The 26,238-nt window shown below is 47.0% G+C and overlaps 1 protein-coding gene across 1 annotated transcript in view; it reads right to left on the bottom strand.

The window, feature by feature from the left end:
• Positions 1-26,238, bottom strand: part of TECTA (tectorin alpha) — a gene marked incomplete at both ends in the record, with an annotated part of 117,270 nt that overhangs the window by 72,966 nt on the left and 18,066 nt on the right. The window contains 4 exons of the mRNA XM_081122727.1: positions 782-1,383; positions 5,900-6,473; positions 7,670-8,259; positions 11,238-11,808. Coding sequence (XP_080978853.1) covers positions 782-1,383; positions 5,900-6,473; positions 7,670-8,259; positions 11,238-11,808 — 2,337 coding nt within the window. The remainder of the gene's footprint in view (positions 1-781; positions 1,384-5,899; positions 6,474-7,669; positions 8,260-11,237; positions 11,809-26,238) is intronic.

Here is a 26,238-nt window from a genome sequence, read left to right as displayed (position 1 = left end):
GAAAGTCTAACATCCTAAATCAGCCCCTCCGAAATGCTCAGCCAGGGGCTGCGGGCTGGCTTGTGTCCAAGTTATGATTAGAGCAAGGCCTTGGACCAGGCTGGGCCTGCTGCTTCTGATGCCCTCAGCCTGGCCCGGGAGTGCACAGAGCTCCTCAACTTCTGCTTGCTCCTCTCTTCATTGTCAAGGGAATGAGGGGTGGGAAGGGCAGAAAGACGAAACCCAGGCCTCTGTGAGTAGAGAGCCTGAGTCCTTCAGATGATGGCAAGACTCGAACTCCCAATCCTGTGAGAGCCAACAGGGAGACTGGAAGAGGGGGGAAGAGGCCAGAGCAGGCAAATATTGTTCTGACCCCGAATATGGAAGGAGGTGGATCAGACAATAGCACCACTCTTTAGACGCCTAATCTGCACGGGGCACGGGTTCTCTCTGCCAGAGGCGGTGACTGCCCAAGGCCACAGTGGTAGCCAAGCTGCCTCTGACTCGGGGTCTGCGCTGTCTCCAACATCCTACGCTGCAACCTGAAAGGTGCCACTTCTAGAGCTGGTGCCTAATTTGGTACCTGTGACTTGGGAAGATCATTTTTCTCTCTGAGGCTCAGCTTTCTTATGTGTAAAATAGAGACAGAAAATCTCCAGGGCCTTTCTCTGCTCTCACATCCTATCGATGCCTCTCCTTAGATTCTGAACCAGCCTGATTCAGCTGCAGCCCGGCTTGCGGCCCAGGACCCTTGCCCTCCTGGCCCCAGGACTCCCCCCAGCTCGCGTCCGTGAGCACTCACCAGCACAGTGTGCTTGTAGGCCCTGTGAATCACGATGCTGTAGCCAAACACGGTCACGTCCAACTGCTTCACCCACAGGGCCAGAGACGGGTCCCGGTCTTCGTTCTTGGCTGTGACGATAAACTTGGGGAAGGCGTCCGAGCCTGGCCTGCTTCCTGTGGTGCACAGAATGAGCGGGCAGCTGGTCTGGAAGTCAAAGGGGTAGCCATCGAAGGTCAGGTAGTGCCCGTAGCCCGAGACGATGCAGGAGGCGTCCGTGCGGGCCTGGCAGTAGAACAAGCCGCCCTCTTCCAGGCAGTACTCGTCCTCCCTGCAGGGCGCGGTCTCGCAGTGGACGCTGTTATCCGTGCCATTGCAGTAGCAGAAGATCTGGCAGTCCAGGTCCACCCAGAAGGTCTCATTGGTGGCAAGCTGGTGCCCCTCAAAGTTGCAGCCGCATTCGCTCCGGGTGACACACTGGCTACCTTGCAGGGCGTAGCCCTCATCGCACTGACACCCCTCAGAGCAGCTGTCCACGCAGATGGGGCCCAGCGCCAGGGTCTCGCAGGTCTCCGTGCAGGTCATGCACTCCTCAAAATGGCTGTTCTCCGGGCAGTCCAGGGCTGGAGGAGGTCAAGGAGAAGACAGGCTTGAGAAAGGGATAGAGGTCACAGACTGCAGGTGCACCCATGAGCATGCATGTGTATGCGTGTGCATGTGTGTGTACTGTATGTGCATGTGTGTGTGTGTGTGAGCATGTGCATGTGTGGGTGTACCATGTGTGTTCTCTTATTTGACAGCACAGTGAGCTTGATAAATGCCATGTCATCCTCATCTGGGGTCATCAAAGGCTCAGTAAGCCCCTCATTCTTATGCTTCTTTAGTGCACTTAGCTCTCTGTGAGCCTGTACTGAGCTCCTGCTACATGCCAGGCACTGTTCTAGGCACTTTAATGTAACTTCTTTCAGTGACAGAGAAGGTAAGGCAAGTCTTATCATCCCTGCCTTATAGATGAGGAAATGGAAGTTCAGTGACTTAGCTTAATCCTGCTGGTAAGTACTGGAGAGAGACCTGAATCCAGATCTCCCAACACTAAGTGTCCTGACTCAAAGACCCTGGGGAGAGAGTGTCCTGTAGGAACAAATACTGTGGATACCATCTCTGAGCTTCAGTTTCTTCTTTTATTAAATAAGGACAATGCTTACTTAGCCTGGTTGTTCCGAGGATCAATAAGCTAAGATAAGTCTACAGTAGAGTCTCAGGCCCTTTCCCTGCTTTGCTCTTCCTTCTACTATGGATAGACTTTATTAAGGTATTTTTATTCTACAAATTGGTCTTTCCCTTTGTCTTTCATTTCCCTTATCTGCCTCCTCTGGCCTCTTTCACCTCCTCACCACCTTCTGCATGTGGTCACCTCTACCTCCTTGGCTCACACTTTCCCCCACCTGGAGAGCCCACCTGGATGGCCTCACAAAGCCAATTCCTATGCATTTTTCAAGTTTTATTTCAACTTGCACTTCTGCCCAGAAGCTTCCTTGACAAATCAAGTCTGAGTCACAAAGCACAGCACATCAAATAACAACAGCGTGTGCTGCTCACCATGGAGTTCCAGGTACTCTTCCCATTCTCTTCATTACTTTAGTTTGTCAAAATTTGACATGGGCAGAGACGAATCCAGGAGCACAGAAGAAATCTGCCTACATGTCTGTGTGCTCCAAACACCTGTGAAAGTCCCCACCTTCCCCTACGAGAGTAAGATCTTGCCTTTGAAATTTTTTTTAGCTCTTGTGCGTACTATTACTCTTTAACAATTTCAGAATCCAAGGACATGAAGGATAACACAGAGAATTAAGTTGCATGGCAATAATAGCTCTGCCCACAAGTACCAGCTACAGTTCTGCACTATGTACTAAAAGCAATCATTTTCTTTTCTGGGCTACCCCTGTTGACTGAAACACCATACAGAGTTGGAGTTGAAGGCTAGTTCAGCACTGATTAAATTGTCTCTAAATTATGAATGTTATAATACTGACTGCAGATTTATGGTGATAGCAAATAATGTGACATTTAAATAGCTCACGCTTTATGACTTACCGTGTTGTCTGAATTTGTCTGAAAGACTGAGACATACAGATATAAGTAATAAACATCCCCTGAATCCCAAAATGCCTTTGTGAAATTATTTTAATTGGGCAGCCTGGCTCTGCCAATGTATGTAAACACTGAACAGTGGTTGTCTCTCTCTAAATCCAAAGAAGACTGCTTTGCAAGTGTTGCCCAATCTAATCCCCATTCGTCAAGACCCCAACCAGATTAACTCCTTAGTACCCAGTGACCTGACTAATCAAGGGTGCATGTTCCAGTTCTTGCCAGTACCATGTCCACCAGGTCTGGACGAGACATCCTGGAGGACATCTCAAATATGAGCCCTGGCCTTTCACCCAAAGAAGCCACACTTCTGTCCAACATCTCTCTCTATAAAAGGTACATACAAGAGCTCTCTGCAGGCCCAGGTAAGGGATGGCATAGCCATCACATCCAGGAAAAGAGGGACTCATCACTGTCCCGCTGCACTTACTTCATATAAACAATGCCACCAAACCATGTTCCGTGCAGTTCAAAAACAACCCAGGAATACTTCCTGCTGGGCAGGAGCTCATATTCTAACAGAATGGCATGGGCACAGCCTGGCAACCACATGGATTTGGCATGGGGCAGACTCAGCAATTCCATGCCCGAGTGCTGGAGCAGGAACAGAGATCATATTAGAGATGGCACAGAGGAGTAGGATGGAAGTGGGTTAAAAGAAAGGCTTTGGGGAAGTATTATAAGGTTCGACTAGATGTGACGGTCCATAGAACACTGGAAACTCTCTCCCTGTAGGTGACTTTATGAGAATATGCTCCGAGAATTCCAGCTTTAGGGTCCACAGCTCTGCTATTAATTCCTCCCAAGTACAGGTAAGGTTCACCAGGTATATAACTGCCCTTTCTGAGATGACAGCCACCAAACACTCCAAGTGCACCTTGAACTTCCAAAGCTCAGAAACCAGAGATTTCAATAGACAAGAGTGTGTGTGTGTGTGTGTGTGTGTTAGTGCTTAGCTCTAAGATGTTTCTGTTGAAAGGGCTTAGAAATAAAGCAAAAATGCTCCAATAGCAATGGATAAGCCTCATCCAGATCTTGTTTTCTAATGCATTCCCGACCAAAAGGAATTGGGGTTTCTTGGAATAATGGCTGATTATAGTCTGGAACTGGAGAAGGTTAAGAGAGGAGTATGGAATTTTTTTATGCCAGAAAGTAAGAAAATGACAGAGGCATGCCAAAAGAACATAGGAGGCAACCTGAAGGGGCTCCCACAGGCCAAATCTGGAACAATTTTGACACCAAAATAATTAACAAATGTAATATGAAGTATAAATCATTGAGAAAATTAGAAATCCGTGTATCCATATTGATAAGAGAGACAGATGACTGAGACAGATAAATAGATGGATGGATGGATGAAAGGCAGACGGGCCGAAAGAAGGAGAGTATGATGCATCTGGAAGTCATCAGTGTGTAATCGTCATGCTCCAGACTGAGAGAAGCAAAAATCCTCAGTGGGCACTGAATCGATGAGGGGGTTTTGATGACATGCAGCACACTTGTATGGTCTTAAAGTATCTCCTCACAGATTGCTCATTATTTGCAAGACGAAAAACATAATGACTATAGAGTAGAGACATTTGACAACACCAGGGTATCAATCCACTTATCACACACGAGAGAAAAGGTTGGACAGAGTGTGCCCCTCGTGGGATGTGATACTGTGAGAAAAGCGCACATCACCTGTGTCAGAGTCTGAGTAGGGATGTACAGCAGAACCTAATCATGAGAAAATATCAAACACAAATGGAGGGCCATTTTATTTTTAAAAAGCAGAGGCTGTATTCTTTAAAAATGACAATGTCAGTAAAGGCAAATAAAGCTAAGGAAGTGTTCCAGATTAAAGGAGACTAAAGAGACATGAACACTAAATGCAACTTTTGGTCCTAGACTAGACATGAACACTAAATGCAACTTATGGTCCTAGGGGATAAAAAACCATAAAGGATATTACTGAGCCAATACTTAAAACTGAAATATGGATGTTAAACTATTATATCAATATTAAATTTACTCTGTGAGAGTCATTATTTTAAGGAAATACACACTGAAGTATTTAGGGACAAAGGGGCATACAACGTACTTTCAAATGGAGGGAGAGAGAGAATGAAAAGCAAGTGGGACACAGTGCTGACAACAGGCTAATCTGGGTAAAGGGTATACACATATTCTTGCAACTTTTCTGTAACTTTGAAATTATTTCAAAATAACTTTTTAAAATAAACAAACCTAGGTATGAAGAAATAAAATGGTAGAGAAATAAACAAATGTAGAGGATGGACTCTTACTGGTGGCATCAGTTCTGGTTTAGGGTTAAGCTTTTGGGTGAGAAACGGACAGATGCTGAAATCCAGTGGTGCAGTCCCTGCTCCAGGCGTAGGTCCCACCCTCCCAGCCACTCCTATTTTTCCACATTACTCCTCCCACATAACCAAGAGTGTCTTATGTCAGTTACTCCCAGCAATTATTCTAATTATTACTAGTACTACCACTGCCCTGCTGAGGGGGGTCAGATACTCTGGGAACAAAGTTAAAAACCAGCAATGTGAGATTCTCTTAATAGCCATTGTCAAGTGTGCCCAGGGAACAGTGCTAATCTCTACTCCATGAAAGGCACCCTGACTGATCACTTATTTAAATGAATTGGACCTTCTTTGCCAAGAGAGAAGGCACCAAGTGAGCCATCACACAAAGCTTTCTGGTCCTCTGACATGATGTGTGTTAGATAAAACCACCAGTCAAAAGGGTGGCTAACTGTTCTACAGTGAAGAGATATTGTGTAATTAGAAACAAAACTAAAGGTGAGGAACAGTTTGGTTTAGGGTAATGGGCCTTCCACAGGTCACATCAGACTCAGCAAGCTGTGCACAGGAATCAGACTGGCCTTGTGCTCCATTCCAGCAGGAAGAGAAGTCCTGAGAAAGAAGATCCAGTGTCTCATCTATTTCCCCACCACCCAGTCAGCTTCCCCATAACGTAACCTCGACTTACGGCAGAAGTCGTAGGTCCTCCAGGGGCCCACCTCCACGTCAGCGTTCTTGCAAGCACTTGCATACCGAGCCACAGAGTCACAGAGTTCTGACTCGTTGCCTCCACTCTGGCACAGGCGAAAAAGGCACGTGCGGTAGTAGGCAGTCACGTTGACCACCCCGTGGCACTCTAGGAAGGAGCTGTTGGAGGGGTCGTTGATGATGCCACACCTGGAACGGCTCCGGTAAAATTTGAGCAGCTCTGAGTCATTGTTGCAGGCCTTCAGCAGGTCCCCACATTCCCCATTGCAGATCTCCTCGAAAGTCGTCCAGCTTTCCAGAAACACTGCCAGGTTGTCCGTGCACTTGCCATTGGGGAGACAGAACTCGTCACTGGCATTGGCGTTGAAGAAGCCACACAGGCCCCCGGTGCAATTGAAGTATATAGTGGAGAGCCGGATGTGCAGCAGACCTGTGTCTGCATACTGGACACTCACAATGCCCCTGGACTCCACCGTTGTGCTGTTTTTGTCTCGATAAATCTCCAACTTCCCCGAAAGATGGAAAAAAGGTAATTCCACTTCCTGACCATTCAGCTGAAAAATCAAATCACTGTCATCAATTCCGGGTACACACAGAGTGTTCACAAATTCCCAGGCTGGAGTAAAGGCCGGGCTTGGTCCCAGCACCCGTGCTTTGAGAAATGTCAAGAAGCTGACAGTCTGTAGAAACCACACAGACAGACACCATGTTTTTTCAAGGGCATCTTTGTTCCTTTATTTCTAGACTCCTCTGATTCAACACATTTCCTATTTCCATGTGAATGAGACGCTAACCTAGCCCCAAATAAAACTGAAATGTGAGCAAGTTGTCATATATGTGGCCTCCCCCTGCTGCGTGACACCATTCCATAGACAGAGCCCCTTTTCCCCCACATTTCTGGTCCCGCCCTTTCCCTTTAAATCATACTTTGCCTGTGTCCCAGCCCCTTGGCAGCACACAGTGTACACCTAATTATCTAGCTGTCCATCCACCTATGTTTCTCTTACTATTCTTTGAATACACTAACCTCTGCCCGTGTGTCAATGGGAGTGAAAACACACCCTTTCAGTTTGTGGATGTGTGTTTTATTATGTCCTTGTACAGTAGTGCTTTGATTTCTGTTTTCACTTCATGTGATATTGTGAAACGCATGTTAGACAGGGAGAATGAAGACCTCCTCTGTCATCCCAGCTCTGCCACTATGCAGCTGTGGGGCAGCATTGCTAAGGTGGTCTGTTGGGATCTGCACACAGAAACAAGGAGTTGCACTAGATTATTCCTAAGATCACTTCCAGAACGAATGATCTGTAAGTATGGATGCCTAATCCTGGGCACTTTAGACCAGGTCAGAGGGGCAAGGGGCACCCTCTGCATTACCCCATATGAATTCCTATTACAGGTACAGGGCAGAGAGCATAGGCTCTGGGGCCAGCCTGCCTGGGCTTGACTCTTGTGGCTGTGTGTCCCCGAGGAAGACACTAACCCTCCCTGTGCCTCACTTTTCTCCTCTGTAAAATGAGGATGATTCTATGTACCTGATAGGGTCAACTGCGATCCCGCCTGGAATGCAGCGCGGCCCGGGGCTGCCCTGGGAGGGCCCGGCAGGGCCTCGGGCAACCCCGGCGTCGCCCCTCTCCCGCGCGTCCGACGCCTTTCGGTGCCCGCGGCTGGACGGTGCTCCCACCTTGGAGCCACTGCCTTTCTACAAGCCGCTCCGGGCTGGGGCGGAGGCAGCGCGGGGCGGCCTTACCTTGACCTCGGAGGCGGCCGCGCCGCCGATCTTGACCTCCTGGTCGGCCACCAGGACGCGCAGGCCGCGCAGCCAGGCGGGCGCGCCCGGCCGCCGCTTGTGGATGTCCACCTCCAGGTACTCGGGCTGCGCGGGGCAGGTCCGCAGCAGCGTGTAGGACAGCTCGGCGGGGAAGGCGAAGGCGGCGCCGTCGAAGGTGTGCAGCACCTGGTCCTGGCCCACCAGGCACACGGTCTCGCGGCGCGGGAAGCAGCCGCGGTGGCCCGCCTCGAGCGCGCACGCCTCGTCCGCGCGGCACGTCCTGTTGAAGCAGTACACGTCGCCGCCCTCCTCGCACACGCACTGCACCGAGCAGTCGGCCGTGGCCCAGAAGAACTCGCCCAGCGCGTAGTAGCGCCCGTCGAAGTCGCAGCCGCACTGGCGCAGCGGGACGCACTGGCCCGCGCCCAGCACGAAGCCCGCGTCGCACTCGCAGCCCTCGGTGCAGGGCGCGGCGCAGCCCCGCGAGGCCGTGAGGTCGGCGCACGTGTCGGGGCAGCTGCTGGTGCACACGGCGTAGTGGCTGAAGCTGGGGCACTGCACGGCGGCCGCTGCGGGGAGAGCGCGGGACGGCCGTCAGGGCCGGGCCCAGGCGGGGTCTGCGGGTCAGGGCCGGGCCCAGGCGGGGTCTGCGGGACGGGCGCGGGGCCCAGGCGGGGTCTGCGGGTCAGGGCCCGGGCCGGAGGCGGGGTCTGCGGGTCAGGGCCGGGCCCAGGCGGGGTCTGCGGGACGGGCACGGGGCCCAGGCGGGGTCTGCGGGACGGGCGCGGGGCCCAGGCGGGGTCTGCGGGACGGGCGCGGGGCCCAGGCGGGGTCTGCGGGGCGGGCGCGGGGCCCAGGCGGGGTCTGCGGGTCAGGGCCGGGCCCAGGCGGGGTCTGCGGGGCGGGCGCGGGGCCCAGGCGGGGTCTGCGGGTCAGGGCCGGGCCCAGGCCGGGTCTGCGGGGCGGGCGCGGGGCCTCCCCGGGACCCGCGGGCGCCCACCCGCACTCCGCCGCCTTGACGGAAATGGAGCTTCGGGCTGCTCTCCCAACTAGGCTACAGGTTATTCAACATAGATTTACTGTTTGGTGACCTACAACCGTTAAGATCTTTCAAGATCTTAAACTGATGGACACATATATTGTTCTGATTTTAAAGGGCACGGTCCATTCTTAGGAGGAAATAAATTCAACTCGTAGAAGAAATGAAAAATGTAACTGTTAGAGGAGTAATTTGAAAACAACATTTCGAACAGGGAGGTACTTAGGATGCCTAAGAGTGACCAAAGAAGGTTGCAAAATTGAATTATCTGGAGCATTAAAAATATGAAAGAGCCTGGTTATCTGAATAGAATTGTGTCTGGACTGAAACTAGAACTAGATGCCTTTCGATGGCCCTTCTTGTCTTAGAAACCTTCCATTCTCACTTTAAGAACATCAGAGTCTACATAAATGTTTGGATCTGGTTGAATCCAAAAGGCAGGAGCTCAAGGGCCTGGTAAACTAGCTCTCTTAATTAAATATGATTCATCCAACCAACGTTAGAGAGAGGGGAGGGAGGGTGAGAGAGGGAGGGTGAGAGAGGGACAGGGAGGGGGAGGGGGAGGGAGGAGGAGGGAGGGGGAGGGAGGGGGAGGGAGGGAGGGAGGGTGAGAGAGGGACAGGGAGGGGGAGGGGGAGGGAGAGTGAGAGAGGGACAGGGAGGGGGAGGGGGAGGGAGGGTGAGAGGGAGGGGGAGGGAGGGGGAGGGAGGGAGGGTGAGAGAGGGACAGGAAGGGGGAGGGGGAGGGAGGGTGAGAGGGAGGGGGAGGGAGGGGGAGGGAGGGGGAGGGAGGGAGGGTGAGAGAGGGACAGGGAGGGGGAGGGGGAGGGAGAGTGAGAGAGGGACAGGGAGGGGGAGGGGGAGGGAGGGTGAGAGGGAGGGGGAGGGAGGGGGAGGGAGGGAGGGTGAGAGAGGGACAGGGAGGGGGAGGGGGAGGGAGGAGGAGGGAGGGGGAGGGAGGGAGGGAGGAGGAGGGAGGGGGAGGGAGCGAGGGAGGGTGAGAGAGGGACAGGGAGGGGGAGGGGGAAGGAGGGGGAGAGGGAGAGGGAGGGGGAGGGAGGGAGGGAGGAGGAGGGAGGGGGAGGGAGGGAGGGAGGGTGAGAGAGGGACAGGGAGGGGGAGGGGGAAGGAGGGGGAGAGGGAGGGGGAGGGAGGGAGGGTGAGAGAGGGACAGGGAGGGGGAGGGGGAGGGAGAGTGAGAGAGGGACAGGGAGGGGGAGGGGAGAGGGAGGGGGAGGGAGGGAGGGGGAGAGAGGGACAGGGAGGGGGAGGGGGAGGGGAAAGGGAGTGGGAGAGGGAGAGGGAGAGGGAGAGGGAGAGGGAGAGGGAGAGGGAGAGGGAGAGGGAGAGGGAGAGGGAGAACCGGCTGGAGGGGAATGTGGAAGGTAGGAAAGTACTACCCCTGGACAAATAGTCATTATAGGCAAGAATTTAGTTAGGCAATTTGGATGCCCTTGGATCAAAGAAAAGCCATGTTCAATCTAAACTTGAATCAGAATTTGTATGCTCCAGACACAATAGAGGCTGGTCAGTCACAATGAGAAAACACACTGTCTCTTAGTAGTTTGACCAGTACTCAAAGAAATGAATCTGATACACAAAGATCTATGTGAATTCAACCTATACTGGTAGGACAAGAATTTCACTCTGGCCTTGGAATTTAAAGGAACTTTTAAATCTCACCTCCATAGCACTCTCAAATGCATGGATTATAATTTTGTTTACTCATATGGAGAAAACCAAGGACCAGGAAAGAAAGAAAATTCCAAGTAGCTGTTTTTTGTTTGCTTGTTCTAAAAATTTGCATAACTTGGGAAATAAAAGGAGATTTAAGTGGGCTAGAAGAAGCAATAACAAGATAACTAAATGGTACAAAATGCTTAATCCAAAAGTATAATTTAAAAGATACTGGATTTCCCCCACTATTGGAGCTTTTCCTAACCACGTAGCATTTCAGAAAAAGAGCTTTTTCCTGGTATGATATAGTTTCCCTCTGCAGCCCCTTCCTCCACCAGCAGCAGCAGGTCAGTGTAAGTGCTACTGAGCAAGAGACACAAAACTAAAGGGGCTGAAAGTGGAGAAGAGTGAGCCAAGGAACAAAAGCCATTGGTCCCCCTGGGAGGTGGCTGGTTTTGATGCCCCAGGCCAATGTCTGCATTTACTCAACAGCCACCAAGAAAGCCACCTGCACCTCTGAAAACCCTACCTCCCGGCTCAACTCTGAGATTGCCGCCCCTGCCACAGGGCCTTCTTCCAGCCAGGCATTTCCTGCCTCCCATTTCATGTTCCCAGACAATTTATGCACATCAGTGGTTTTTTGTTTTCTGGGTATAGTATTCGGTGAGGGTACAAGATCCTTTTATAGTTTGTTTTTTATAATTTGTGATATTTCAACCTTACCTTCACTGTCAGACAATTTCTCCTAATGAGATTTCTGAGGAGCCCGGAAACCCTTTCTCTGCACCCCTGCACAAAAGCAGCCTTCTATTTGTATGGATGTCAGCTTACCACACCCAGTCTGGAATCGCCAGTCTCCAATTGGAATGCCAAGGGCTTGGCACACAAGGGCATAGGCCTGGATGGCTTGACAGAGGAGTGTCCCATTGTCCCTCACGCTGCATAGATCATATACACAGCTGTGAACAAAGGCTGTGGGGTCCACGACAGTGCCACACTCCCACAGGGGGCCGTCCGTCTTATTGAGGAAGCCACAGTAGTCGGAGCCAAAGTAGAGGGCCTCGGTGGCAGCATCGCATTGGGTGCAGTTGTCAACACAGCCTGAGTCACACTTCCACTCCGTGTGGTAGACCCGCCAGCTCTCTCCTAGATCCAAGACTGACATGGCTGGCCTGCCATCTGGGCGGAGGAAATCATCCAGTGGGTTTTTATTGTAGTTCCCACAGAGCCCACACGTGGAGTTTATATAGGAGCCTGGGATGGAAATGGAGGCGTAGTGCTGGCCATCAAACGTCACTAAGAGCCCAAAATCTGTTTCCACGGCAGTTGACATGCCACTTTGGTAGACTTTCACTGCCCCCAAGTCTAAGGTGACAGGCAAAGAAGTCACTAGATCATTAACCTGCCAACAACAATAATAGTAGAAGGCAGGTGAGCAAGTGCTAGGGCAATGGTTCCAGCCAATGTCAGAAAAGGGAGGCAAAGCAGTTCAGTGCTCCAGAGAGAACAGATCCCCCAAACTGCCTAGGCTCCAGTCGGCTTGCCCAGGGAACCCTCAAGGTCAGGCTGGTGTGGGCCATCTGAGCACTGTGTTTCATTTCAGCTGTGACTGATGTGCATTCCTAGGGCCACTCTGGACCCTCCGGGGACCAAGTGATTGTCAACTTTCCTGCTGGCTTCAGGGCCAGTTCAAGCCTCTTCTTGAAAGACTGGTTACCGTGTTTTTCCTCTTTATTCCTCTAAACCATTCTTTCAATGTCAGCTTAGTCACTTGTCCACTCCACCCTTAATGCACTTAGCACTCCCTGATCCCTCCTCCCAGCTGAAATGTGCACTGAGAACTGTTCCACAGTTTAGCATTGAGACTGCCCTAGTATTATTCTCCAAGAGTTTCACCCTCACTTCCTGACATCAGGATCATGTGACGAAATCATTCGACAGCAGCAAATTTGAACACTTACTGGTACCAAGCACTACATTAGGTGTTGAGAAATAAGGAATAAAAATAAATAGTTGGCCCTGCCTCTCATGAGCCCTCAGTCTACTGAGGAAGAGGGCCACAAATGATATTTATAATATACTGTTTGAAGTATGTGTTAATAAGTGATGCAATGAACACTTAATCCAGCCTGGGGAAGTCATCTAAAGCTTTTTAGAGGGAATTAAGTCTGACCTGGGTCTTTAAAGACAAACAGAAGTGGACAAAAGAAGAGTGGGGAGTAAGGGGTTCCAGGACAAAAGAATAAAGGCCAGGTGGGATGGTCGTAGGGTGTTACTGAACTGTAGAGAGAAGGGGTAGTCAGAGATGAAGCTGGAGACAGGGGCGAGGTCCATTCATTCAACAAATACCAATTCAGCCTTTTCTGTATACTAAGGACTTATCTAAGGGCCGGGGATTAGCAACAAGTGACAATGCCCGCATCGTAGAACTTATATTTTAGTTGAGGAGATCAATAACAAAATAAATAGGTAAAGTATATAAGTATGCCAGAAAAATGTTCTACAGATAAATAAAGCAAAGAATGTGAATCAAAAGTACTAGGAAAGAGGGTTTCTAATTTCAAGTAGGATAGTCAGGGAAGACTTCATTGGGAAGGGGACATTTGAGATGAGGAAGCAAACTATGCTATCATCTGGGAGGAAAGTGGCTCATGAAGGGTGACCAGCCAGGCCTTGAGGTGGAGTGTGCCAGGGAACTCCCGGGACCTCCAGATGCCAATGTGGCTGGAGCAGAGAGCGCAAAGCAGTGCTAGATGATATCAGAGAGATAAGAGCAGCCCAAACGGGCAGAACCGTTCATCCATTGTGAAGACTTTGGCTTTGACTGACTTCCATTTCTAGAAAATTGCTTGGGCTTCTGTGTTGGAAACAGGCCTTGAAGTACCTTTAAAACTGTGTTTTAAAACAAAACAAAACAAAATCCCACAAAAACAAAACCCCCAAAACTTGGACTTCTCTTCTGTAGGGAGAGCCCCAAAAGGTTTTAAAAAAAGGAATGACATAGATTTGTAGTTTAGAAAGTCCATTCTGGGCAGCATGAAGGACTCAGTGAAGTAAGTCAAAATCGGAAGCAGAGAAAGCAGACGGGCGACTGCTGCTAGAATCCAGGAGTGATGGAGAATGAGGGCCTAAACTGCATAATGACATGGAGAGCGGGGGACAGACTCATGGGGTACCCTCAGCAGGGCCTGGTGGGTATTTGCAGTGGGGAGTGAGAAAGGGGGGAGAATCAAGAATGAGACCCAAAGGTCTGGCTCACTTGAGTAGGTAGCTTGATAAGCCTCCAACAGAGAGAGTTAATTTTCTTCTTTTTCACACTTAACATGCCTGGCACCTATAGACATCACACTCGTGGGCTGGGATAGAATGTTTAGTCCTTGGTGGAACTGACTGTAAGTGCACATATGCTTTCCAAGCTGGAACCATACTGATTTCTGGCACACAAGAAAGGCAAGGGTCTTTGATGCCATCATTGTTGCTACTTTCTGAATTGTCTAGGAGTGAGACAATAGACTGTCCAAGCATCACTCCCAACATTTACTGTGACAGATACCATGTGCAATTTTCTGTCTCTAGAGATTAGTAAGACTTAAGGGGGAAAACAGACAAGAAAAATATGCTTAAGAAAAAAGTTGTTCAAATGGGCAGCAGACCTGAATAGACACTTCTCCAAAGAGGACATACATATGGCCAAGAGAAATATGAAAAAAATGCTCAACATCACTAATCATCAGAAAGATGCAAACTGAAACTACAAGAGGTACCACCTCACACCTGTCAGAATGTCTACCATCAATACATCAACAAATGACCTGTGCTGGAGAGGGTGTGGAGAAAGGGGAACCCTGGTATACTGCTGGTAGGAATGCAGACTGGTGCAGCCACTATGGAACACAGTGTAGAGACTCCTCAAAAAATTAAATATAGAACTGCCATTTGACCCAGTGATCCCACTTCTAGGAATATATCCTAAGAATCCTGAAACACCAACCAGAAAGAATATATGCACCTCTATGCTCATAGCAGAGTTATTTACAATAGCTAAGATCTGGAAATAGCCCAAGTGCCCATCAGTAAATGAGTGGGTTAAAAAACCACGGTTCATTTACACCATGGCCATAAAAAGAAGAAAATTTTAGCTTTTGCGACAGTATGGATGGACCTGGAGAGTATTATGCTAAGTGAAATAAGACAGTCAGAGAAAGACAAATATCACATGATCTCACTTATATGTAGAATCTAATGAACAAAATAAAAGGAGGAATAAAATAGAACCAGATACATGGAAACATGGAACAGACTGATGAATCTCAGAGGTAAGGAGGTGGAGGGGGCGGGAAGAGATTAGCCAAAGACTTTATGAGCATATATGCATTGCCCATGGACACAGACAATATGGTGGTGAAGGCCTGGGATGGGGTGGAAACTGGGTAGAGGGGAGCAATGGGGGGGGGAGGGGAACATCTGTAATACTATCAACAATAAAGATTTAAAAAAGAAGAAAAGAATGAAATAAGTTGTCCAGAGATGGAAGATGTTGGCAGAGCAGGTGGAAGCTACACTCACCTCCTCCTAGAATGAAACTGGAATTATAAGTAAAATATAGAGCAAGCATAGAAAATAACCAACTGAAGACTAGCTGAACCGAAGTCTTATTACCAAGAATGTACAAAAGAAGCCATATGGAGACTTGTAGGAAGGGTGGCAACACATAAAGGGCTGGCCCCACTCCCACAGGAGGCAGCTAGATTCCAGAGGGATGCCTGGGCCTTAGCTGAAAAGGTCCCCCCTGAGGAGCATGGGGTCTCAAACCCACACTGGGCTCCCCATCCCAGAGCACCAGAGCCAGGAAGAGGTGTCCACATAACATTTGGCTGTGAAAAATCAACAGGGGTTCTGTCTGCAAAGGAGAGATGGGAGTCTGCTAGAGACATAGGCAACACTCTTAAAGGGCCAATGTAAAAAATCTCATTGGTAGCCACTCACCTTTGGCTGCGGAGGAGGGAGAGTGGAGCAAATTAGAGTCTTATGAGGAGAGAGTGGGGGTTGTGGCTATGGGGAGAGAGCTGAAGGGATAGCTGCCAGGATCCTTGTACTGAGTCCCTCTCCCACACCACAGACACCATCTTCCTTGAGTGGAGCATTCCCCTCCACATGGCATCAGCCTAGGGGAATGCAATAACCCCACTGTCTGGAATTCCTGTCACTCCACCCAGCAGAGTTTACCCTGCTGAGGAGTCAGCTGCCTGAGCCAAGGTGAAGAGGTCTAGGCAGACTCAGGGGGTGTCAGTGACTGAGTAGTGTGGCTCTGGGGTGGTGGACTTTCCTTCCACTTTCCCATGAAACTGACCAGCACCTCCCCATCATGGGAGATCTGCTAGCCCCACCACCTGGGCTCTTGGTGGCCCCACCCTCCCTACTCCTGGTCATTCCACCCTGCTGAGCATGGATTCCCCAAGAAGTCTGTGCAAAATCCAAGACAGACTGAGTTGTGTGGCTCTGGGGCAGGAGTAACTTCCCTACCTTTCCCCAAGCCTGATCTGTGCCTCACCTTCTTGGGAGAGCCACTAACCCCACCCTCACAACTCCTAGCTGTGCTACCCTACCAAGCTAGGGCTCCCAGGAGAATCTGGGACAGACAAATTATGTGGCTCTATGATGGAGGTCATCATATTTCCCTTCCATGCCTGACTGATGCAGAGCTTCCTTTCACACAGCCAAATCTTGGTCTGTTTGGGCCTGATAAACTCTGTTGACATCACCCTGATGACTCCCTGAGACCCTTCCCCAGCACAAAGGTCTGTGGGCACATGGGGGGTAGCAGCTGGACTTGCTGTACCCTGGGACTTTTGCTTAGTGGCCTCAGACCAAGCACTAACACTGAGTTTGAACCTGTATCAATTTGATGAACATGACTCTCCCCTACCTCATGACTCACTGAGAACCTACCTTATGCCACTTGAATACCACCAGAAGCTCTTTCAGTGACTAAGCCAGACAGCCAACAAGTGAAGGCAGATCTCAGGGTGCCTTGGTACTTCTGCTTACCTGCCCATGTGCTTGGTGCTGGTGAAGCCCAATTTTGATGTGCAGCTTGGTCAGTCCCGCACACACCAAGGCCCAACACAGGTAGACACAAAGTGTGAATAGCTTTGTAGCTCCAAACAGGTTTCCCAGGTCCAGTCATAGGCAGTGAGCGTACCAGAGTCCCTCCCAAAGGAGCCAGAACAGACACACCCAGTGGCCAGCTTCAGACAACATCAGAGTAGAATCCAATTAGTTTCACAAGTGGAATATCCAAAGGGAGATTTTGATAGTCATCAGACCCTGCTGAGGCTAATTCCACTTCATGTAGTCAGCACCTGCAAAACAGCTCCTACACTGTGGTTGGGGTCAATACAGTCAGCCAACCTGAGTTGACCCCATACACAAATAGGCCAATAGCAGCAACAACCAAGACTCAATTACAGCAGGAGGGCTCACATAACCCACAAAAGGGACATTCCTACAGCACCACGCTTAGATGATCATGGCACTGTACCACTGGGTCCCATAAGACACCTACTACATAAGACCATACTACCAAGAGAGGGAAACCTAGTGCATAGTAAAAAACACACAGAGAGGCAGTCAAACTGGGGAGACAAAGAAACATACCCCAAATGAAAGAATAGGATAAATCTCCTGTTCTCCAGAAAAAGAGCTAAATGAAATGGAGGAAAGCAATTTACCAGATATAGACTTCAAAAAAATGGTTATAAGGATGTTCAAGAAACTTAGAACTTCAACAGCATGAAAAATGACAGAAATCATGGAAAAGAAACAGTCAGAGATGAAGGATACATTATCTGAAATGAATAATACACTAGAAAGAATAAACAGTAGGTTGGATGAAGCAGAGGACTGAATCAGTGATTTGGAGCACAGTTTTGTGGGGGAAGGGAGAGAGGCTCATAACTGGTATATTCAAAGTGTGAGATTGTTGAAGCCTCTTGTTTGGGACCAGGACAAAGTGCTTAGTCCCCCCTCCAACCCAATCCTTCCCCCCCCCCCCCGCAAGCTGGGCCAGCATCCTCCTCAATAGGAGACTCTTTTGATCTATCCCCCTGAGCCCAAGGTGACTTAGCTTCTTCCTGCAGAGTAGATAGATGTCTGTACCCAACCTGAACCTGCAGCAAATCTCCCTTGAGGGAAATAGAGTTGGAGACTCTGGCAGAGACTGAGGGGTTTGGCTTTGAACCAGGGGGTACTTTCCCTCATTGAATACATGACTGTGTGATTCCCAAATAGGGGGCCCACTAGGTTTATCTCATCTAGCCTTGGGTCATCCTACAGTCTCCTTTCTAAAGGCTCTAGAGGAAGACCAGGCAACCTCAGGGGGTGGTGGAGAAGCTGACTGTGAAGGCACAACTCAGGAGGCCTCAGTCCTTTTACAGACCTGCCCCCAGCTCTAAGCTAGAAGAAGCTGACACTTTTATACCCATTGGCCCCTCCCGTGCACACTCAGGTCAAGTAGACCCAGACAAAAACATTGCAAAGTGTGGTAGCTACAGGCAGGTAGACCAAGGCTGGTTATACACAATGTCTGACAGTGACTTGTACCTGAAACCCACACAAGTGGACCAAGAAACAACACAGCCAGTAGTGGGCTTCAGATCACACCAGAGCTCAACACAACAAGCAGTACACCCAAAGAGGGATTCTGTCAGGCACCAGACCCTCCTGTGAACAACCCCACCTCAGAGGGTAGCCCCTGCACAGTGACTCATACAGAGTGATCAAAGATTATCCTTAGAGTCACCCAGTCTGAAGGGTCAACTCCACCCACAAAAGGGCCAACACCATTCAAGCCTCAACTACAACAGGGATTGCACATAACCCACAAGAAACATTCTCAGAGCACAGAACTCAGGTGATGTGGAAGACTGTGCTACTGAGCCCATTAAGGCACCTCGAGATGGCACCTGCACAGCATCTTGCACCCCGTGGTCAGGGTTGTGCCCAAGAGTAAGCCTGTGGGTGGATCCACCCATGAACGGGCAAATAACAATCAAGACTCAATTACAACACAAGGGCCCACATAACCCACACAAGGGACATTCCTAGGGCAGCCAGCTCAGGGGATCAAGGAGACTGAAACACTGCGTCCCACAGGACACCTACTACATAAGGCCACCCCACAAAGACTGGAAGTCACAGCAGTTCTATCTAATACATAGAAACAAACACAAAGAGACAGCCAAAATGGGGAGGCGAGTAAACAGGCTCCAAGTGAAAAAACAGGAGGAATCTGCAGAGAAAGAGCTAAATGAAATAGAGGCAAGCAATTGATCCAATATACAGTTCAAAGCAATGGTTCTAAGAAAGCTCGAGGAACTCCGTGAGAAATACAACAGCATAAAAAAGGACACAGAAACCATGAAAAATACCACATCTGACATCAAGAACACACTGGGAGGAGTGAACAATAGGCCAGAGGAGGTGGGGGATCAAGTAAATGATTTGGAGACAAGGTAGGAAATACACCCAATCAGAGCAGCAAAAAGAAAATAAATTTAAAAGAATGGGGATATTTTAAGAGAACTTTGGGGCAATAGGAAATGTCACAACAACTGCATCGTAGGGGTACCAGAAGGAGAAAAAAGCGAGCAAGGGGCAGAGAACTTGTTAAAAAAAATAATGGCAGAAAACTTCCCTAACTTGGTGAAGGGAAAAGTAACAGCAGTTCAGGAACCACAGAGGGTCCCAATCAAGATTAACCCAAAGAGCCCACAACAAGACTCATCACAATTAAAAGGGCGAAAGAGGACAAAGAGAGAATCATAAAGGCAGCAAGAGAGAGACAGTTGCCTACAAGACACAGATGATTTCTCAACAGAAACACTTCAGGATACATGAAATTGTCATGAAGTTCTCAAAGTAATGAAAAGCAAGGATTTGGAAACCAGATTACTCTATCCAGCAAGGCTATCATTTAAAATTGAAGAAGACACACGTTAAATGCTCTAAATTAAAATATCTGGAGGAAACAAGGTGGCGGCCCAGGTAACAGCTGCACCCGCTGCCTCCCCCAACCACATCAAAAATACAACTAAAACACAGAACCACCATCACTCAGAACCTCCTGAAATCTAGCTGAACAGAAGCCCTACAACCAGGGAGCTGAAGAAGCATCAAGACCGGGACGAGGGGCAGAGACGTCAGTGGATTGGGGCTGGATCTCAGAGACTAGGCTGCAGGCCCACAGCAGGTGCCCCGGTTTAAACCCGAGAGGGATATCTCGGCGGTGGCAGTTTCCCAAAGAAGTGAGGCGTCCCAGCCCACATCAGGCCCCCCAGGCCAGGGCTCCAGGGCTGGGGAGAGATATCCCCACAACTTTGGGCTGTGAAAACCAGTGGGGACTGTGGCTGAGAGTTGTGGAGGGTGCAGGAGTCCCAAGCAGCTCATCTTAAAGGGCCTGCGAACGGACTCACTCATATGCGCTACCTCTGAGCCCCAGCGCTGGGCAGCAGCTTGAAAGGAACCTGGGACACTCGGGGAGGAGCTAACCTGCCTGAACTTGGGCCAGGAAGTGGAGGGGCAGCTTCCTCCCAGGCAGAAGAGCTGACAGAGGCATTGCTCCTTTGGCGAGTCCTCCCCACACACAGAGGGCACGCAGGCACCATATTTGAACCTCCAGCACCTGACTCACACCTTTGCCCCCCACCTGGTGATTCCCAGAGGCCCCACCCCTCCCTACCTGCAAGTTCATCCAAGCCATTTCCAGGAGCTTTTCTGTGCAAGTGGCTTCCCAAGCCTTATGCTTAGGACTTTCCTAAAATCTCTCAAGCAAGCAGCAGCGGGCCCCATACATCTTGATAAGTGGCCACAGGCCTGGCACTAGTGGAAGCCTGCACTGGTTCATAGCTTGGCCTCTCCTGGACACCTCCAAGTGCAGCAAAAGTAGCAGCCAACTACGGTTTGCTGTGTAGCTCATGCTGGGTGGCACTGGCAGAGGCTGACTTTGCACCTCCCCGGAAGCCCCAGAGACAGTGCACCTGGTGGTCAAACTCAACCACGCTGGATTACAACCCTACCATATCCATGAGTGACACACTCAAGGGGCGCACTTGGTGAACGCCAAAGCTCCACTGAAGTAAATCCTGATCCATACAGGTGTCTCCAGCACAGTAGCTCTTTGGCTGTAGTTGCAGCTGGTCCTCACACCTGATTAGCCTGGGGGTCAATTCCTCCCAGTGATGCCAACAGCAACCAAGGCTCAACTACAACAGGACAGTGCACACAGCTCACACAGGGGAGCACCTGGAAGGCCCAGCTCAGGTGACTGGGGAGTCTGAGCCACTGGACCCTACAGGACACCTACTACACAAAGCCACTCTACAAATTCCAGGAGCATAGCAGCTCTACCTAATACATAGAAACAAACACCAGGAAGCAGCTAAAATGTGGAGGCAAAGAAACATGTCACAAAGGAAAGAACAGAAGAAATCTCTAGAAGAGGAACTAAATGTAATAGATCCAAGCAAGCTAACAGATACAGAGTTCAGAATTTTGTTTATAAGGATATTTAAGCAGACTATTAGGGAAATAACTGAGAAACCAATAACATTATAAATACCAATTTGAAATGAAGGCTCCACGAACTGAAATGAAGAGTAATTTACAGGGAATCAACAGTAGAGTAGAGGATGCTGAGAATCAAATCAGCAATTTGGAACATGAGGAAACAAAAAACACCCACCCAGAAGAAAGAAGGATCCAGAAATATGAAGATAGTATAAGGAGCCTCTGGGACAACTTCAAGAGCCCCAGCATTTGTATTATTGGGGTGCCAGAAGGGGAAGAAGCAGACCAAGAAATTGAAAACCTATTTGAAAAAATAATTACAGTAAACTTCCCCTACCTGGGGAAAGAAATAGACTTACAAGTCCAGGAAGCACAGAGGGTCCCAAACAAGAGGAACCCAAAGAGGCCCACAGCAAGACACATCAGAATTAAAATACCAAAGGTTAAAGACAAAGAGAGAATCTTAAAAGCAGCAAGAGAAAAGCAGTTAGTTACCTACAAGGGAGCATCCATACGACTGTCAGCTGATTTCTCAACAGAAACCTTCCAGGCCAGAAGGGAGTGGCAAGAAATTTTCAAAGTGATGAAAAACATGGAACTACAACCAAGATTGCTCTACCCAGCAAAGCTATCATTTAGAACTGAAGGTCAGATAAAGAGCTTCACAAATAAGAAAAAGCTAAAGGAATTCATCACCACCAGACCAGCACTACAGGAAATGTTGAAGGGTCTTCTTTAAGAAGTAGCTAATGAACAAAAGAATCTGATAAAATAAATAGATCCAGAGACTTTGATGCATGCAACAAACGATCATATTTCAGAGGAAAGAGGGAAGGGGGTGGAGGGTGGGAAGAGATTAACCAAAGAAGTTATATGCATATATGCATAATCCATGGACACAGTCAATAATGGGGTGAAGGCCTGGGGAGGGGGTGGGAGTGAGGTAGAGGAGGTCAATTAGGGGGGAAAATGGGACACCTGTAATACTTTCAACAATAAAGATAAATTTAAAAATAAATAAATAAATAAAATAAAATTGAAGAAGAAATAAAGAGCTTCACAGAGAAGAAAAGGCTAAAGGAGTACATTACCACCAAACTAGCACTGCAAGAAAAGTTAAAGGGACTGCATTAAGAAGAAGAAATATATATAGTGAAGAACATAGGTATAAGAAAAAAAATGGCAATAAACAAGTACCTATCAATAATAAACTAAAATGTAAATAGATTAAATGCTCCAATATAAAGACATTGGATATCTGAATGGATAACAAATCATGACCCAAATATATGCTTTCTATAAGAGACCACCACAGAACAAAAGGCTCACAAAGGCTGAAAGTGAAGGGATGGAAAAAATTTTCTATGCATATGGAAATGAAAGGGGGGGAAAAAGCAGGAGTAGCAATACTTATATCTGAGAAAACAGATTTCGAAACAAAGGCCATAGCAAGAGACAAAGAACGTTACTACATAATACTAAAGGATCAACCCAACAAGAGGATATAACCCTGGTAAATATATATGTATCCAATATACGAGCACCTAAAAAACTCTTCATGGACTTTAAGGGAGAAATCAACAGCAATACAATCATAGTAGGGACTTTAACACCCCACTGTCATCACTGGGTACATCTTTCAGATAAAAAATCAATAACAAAACAGCAACCTTATAAGACATACTAGATCAGATGGATATAATTGACATTTACAGAACATTTTATCCCAAAGCAGCAGATTATACATTCTTCTCAAGAGCACATGGAACACTCTCAAATATAGAGCACATGTTAGGACACAAAATAAGTCTTACCAAATTCAAGAACATTGTAATCATAAGAAGCATCTTCTCAGATCACAATGGCATGAAACTAGAAATAAACTACAATAAAAAAAAAAAAAACACCTCAAAAACATTCAAGCACATGGAAGCTAAATATCATGTTATGAAACGATTAATGGGTTACCCATGAGACCCAAAAGAAATTTAAAAATACCAGAAAACAAATGAAAATGAACACAACAACCTAAAATGTATGATATTCAGTGAAAGCAGTCCTGAGAAGAAAGTTCATAGCATTACAGGCCTCAAGAAGTAAGAACAATCTCACATAAACCATTTAACCCTACATCTAAAAGAACAACAAACAAAGCCCAGAGTAAGTAGAAGGAAGGAAATAATAAAGGTCAGAGCATAAATAAATGACATAGAGACTAAATAAATAAATAAATAAATAAATAAATAAATAAATAAATAGAACAATGGAACCAATAGCTTGTTCTTTAAAAAAATAAACATGATTGATGAACCTTTAGTCAGACTCATCAAGAAACAGAGAGAGAGGACCCAATAAATAAAATCAGAAATGAAAGAGGTGAAGTAACAACTGACATTACAGAAGTACAAAGAATAGTAAGAAAAGACTATTATCAACGATATACCAACAAATTGGACAACCTGGACAAAAAGGACTAATTGCTGGAAACACATAATCTTACAAAACTAAATCAGGAAGAATCAGAAAACCTGCATAGACTGATAATAGCTAGTGAAATTGAAACAGTAATCAAAAATAAATAAATAAATAAAATTCAGAGCAAATAAAAGTCCTGGACTGATGGTTTCACAGGCAAATTTTACCAAACATTCAAAGAACTAACACCTATCCTCCTCAAGCTATTCCAAAAAATTCAAGAGGAGGGAAGACTTTCAAGCTTGTTTAAGAGGCCAGCATTACCCTAATTCCAAAACCAGATAAACACACTACAAAGGAAGAAAATTATAGTCCAATATCCCTGATGAACATAGATGCTAAAATCCTCAACAAAAAATTAGTAAATTGGATCCAGCAATACATTAAATAGATCATACCTGATGACCAAGTGGCTTTTATTCCGGAGTTGCAAGGATGGTACAATATTTGCAAATCAATTATGTGATACATCACATAAACAAAATGAAGGACAATTATCACATCATATCAATAGATGCTGAAACAGCATTCAACAAAATCCAGCACTTATTTTTGATTAAAAAAACACACACAAAAACCTCTCAGCAAAGTGGGTATAGAGGGATCATACCTCAACATAATAACAACCAAATATGGCAAACCTACAGCCAACATCATACTCAAAGTGCAAAAAATAAAAGTGTTTTCCTTAAGTTCAGGAACAAGACAAGGATGTCCCCTTACACCCTCTTATTCAACATAGAACTGGAAGTCCTTGCCACAGCCATCAGACAAGAGGAAGAAATAAAAAGCATCTAAATTGGAAAGGAGGAAGTAAAACTGTCATTATACACACATGACATGACATTGTACATAAAAAACCCTAAAGACTCCACCAAAAAACTAATAGATCTAATACATGAATTTGGCAAAGTAGCAGGATACAAAATTAATACCAAAAAACTGGGGCATTTTTATACACTAATAATGAACTCTCAGAAAGAAAAACTAAGAAAACAATCCCATTTACCAGTGCAACAACAACAAAATGAAGTCCCTAGGAATAAATTTAACCAAGATAGTAAAAGTCCCTGTACTCAGAAAACTGTAGGACATTGAAGAAACAGAGGAAGATACAATCCAGTGGATGCATATACCATGTTCAAGGATTGAAAGAATTAACATCATTAAAGTGTACTTACTACCAAAGCAATCTATAGAGTCAATGCAATTCCTATTAAAATACCAACAGCATACTTCACAGATCTAGAACAAATATTCCAAAAATTTATATGGAACCAAAGAAGATACTAAATAGCAGTAGTCATCTTGAGAAAGAAGAACAGAGTAGGAGGGATCACTTTACCAAATATCAAATTGTACTACAAAATACCAATGGCATATTTCATAGATCTAGAACAAACATTCTAAAACTTTATAAGGAACCAAAAAAAGACCTGCCAAAATTGTTACTATCAATAAATCAACAAACAACAAGTTATGGTGAGGGTGAGGAAAAAGGGAACCCTAATATGCTGCTGGTGGGACTGAAAACTGGTGCCGCCACTGTGGTAAACAGTATGGAGTTTCCTCAAAAAATTAGAAACAGAACTGCCTTTTGACCCAGTGTCCCACATCTGGGAATATATCCTAAGGAACACCAATCATAAAGAACATATGCACACTTATGTTCATAGCAGCATCTTTACAATAGCTAAGATATGGAAAAAGCCCAAGTGCCCATCAGCAGATGAGTGGGTAAAAAAAAGCTGTAGGACATTTACACCATGGAATACTAGTCAGCCATAGTATTTGCAATAGAATGTACGGACCTAGAGGGTATTATGCTACGTGAAGTAAGCTAGTCAGAGAAAGACAAGTATCATATGATTTTACTTACATGTGGAATCTAATAAATAAAGTAAACTCACAAACAAAATAGAAACAGACTCAGGGATACAGAGAACAGAATGACAGCTGTTTAGGGGATGGGGGTTTGGGGGCTGCATGAAAAGGAAGGGGAAGGGATTAAGCCAAAAAAAAGTCTCATAGACATAGACAACAATATGATGATTGCCAGAGGGAAAGGGGGAAGAGGCAGGTAGAAGAGGGTAAAGGGGAGATAAATGGTGATGGGGAACTTGACTTTATGTGGTGAACACACAACATAATATATAGATGATGTATTATAGAATTGTACACCTGAAACCCATATAACTTTATTAATCAATGTCACCCCAATAAATTCAATAATAAAAGAAGCTGTTCAACAGAGAGCTAGAAGTAAAAGTAGAAAGAATACCCTTATCTCCCAGGTAGTGAGTTAGCCAACAATGGCTAGAAAAGTCATATTATAAGGAAAGTAAATTAGCAAGATCCCTGGATGATTACTATGTATTGTCCTATGCTGAGATGTTAAAAATGAAATCTTACCCAAGATTGGTATAATTGTTAATGCCAAATACAGCCAACCCTTAAACAACATGTGTTTGTACTATGCAGATCAACCTACACCAGTTTTTTCAGTTTCTTTGCATTGGATCTTGTCCCACACAGACTGACTTTAACCCTAGGCCAGCCATAAGCACTGGTATTTCCAGTTTACAGCTTTTTCCTGGCATAAGTGTTCATTGCATTCCCTTTTACTCTCACACGCCTATAGTTTAAACTACAAGCTAGAGAGTCCTTGTGTCTGTAGCTTGCAGTGCTCAGAGTAGGAGCTCCCAGAGGACTCTGATCCCAACACATGAACCTTACTTCATCCCTCAGTCCCAGTCTTCATCTCTTGACTAACCAGTGGTAGATGAACCTA

Source organism: Miniopterus schreibersii (assembly GCF_964146895.1).
Source record: "Miniopterus schreibersii genome assembly, chromosome: 20".
Lineage (NCBI taxonomy): Eukaryota > Metazoa > Chordata > Mammalia > Chiroptera > Miniopteridae > Miniopterus > Miniopterus schreibersii.
Note: the sequence above shows the minus strand (reverse complement) of the source record. Positions and strands in the feature narration are given on the sequence as shown.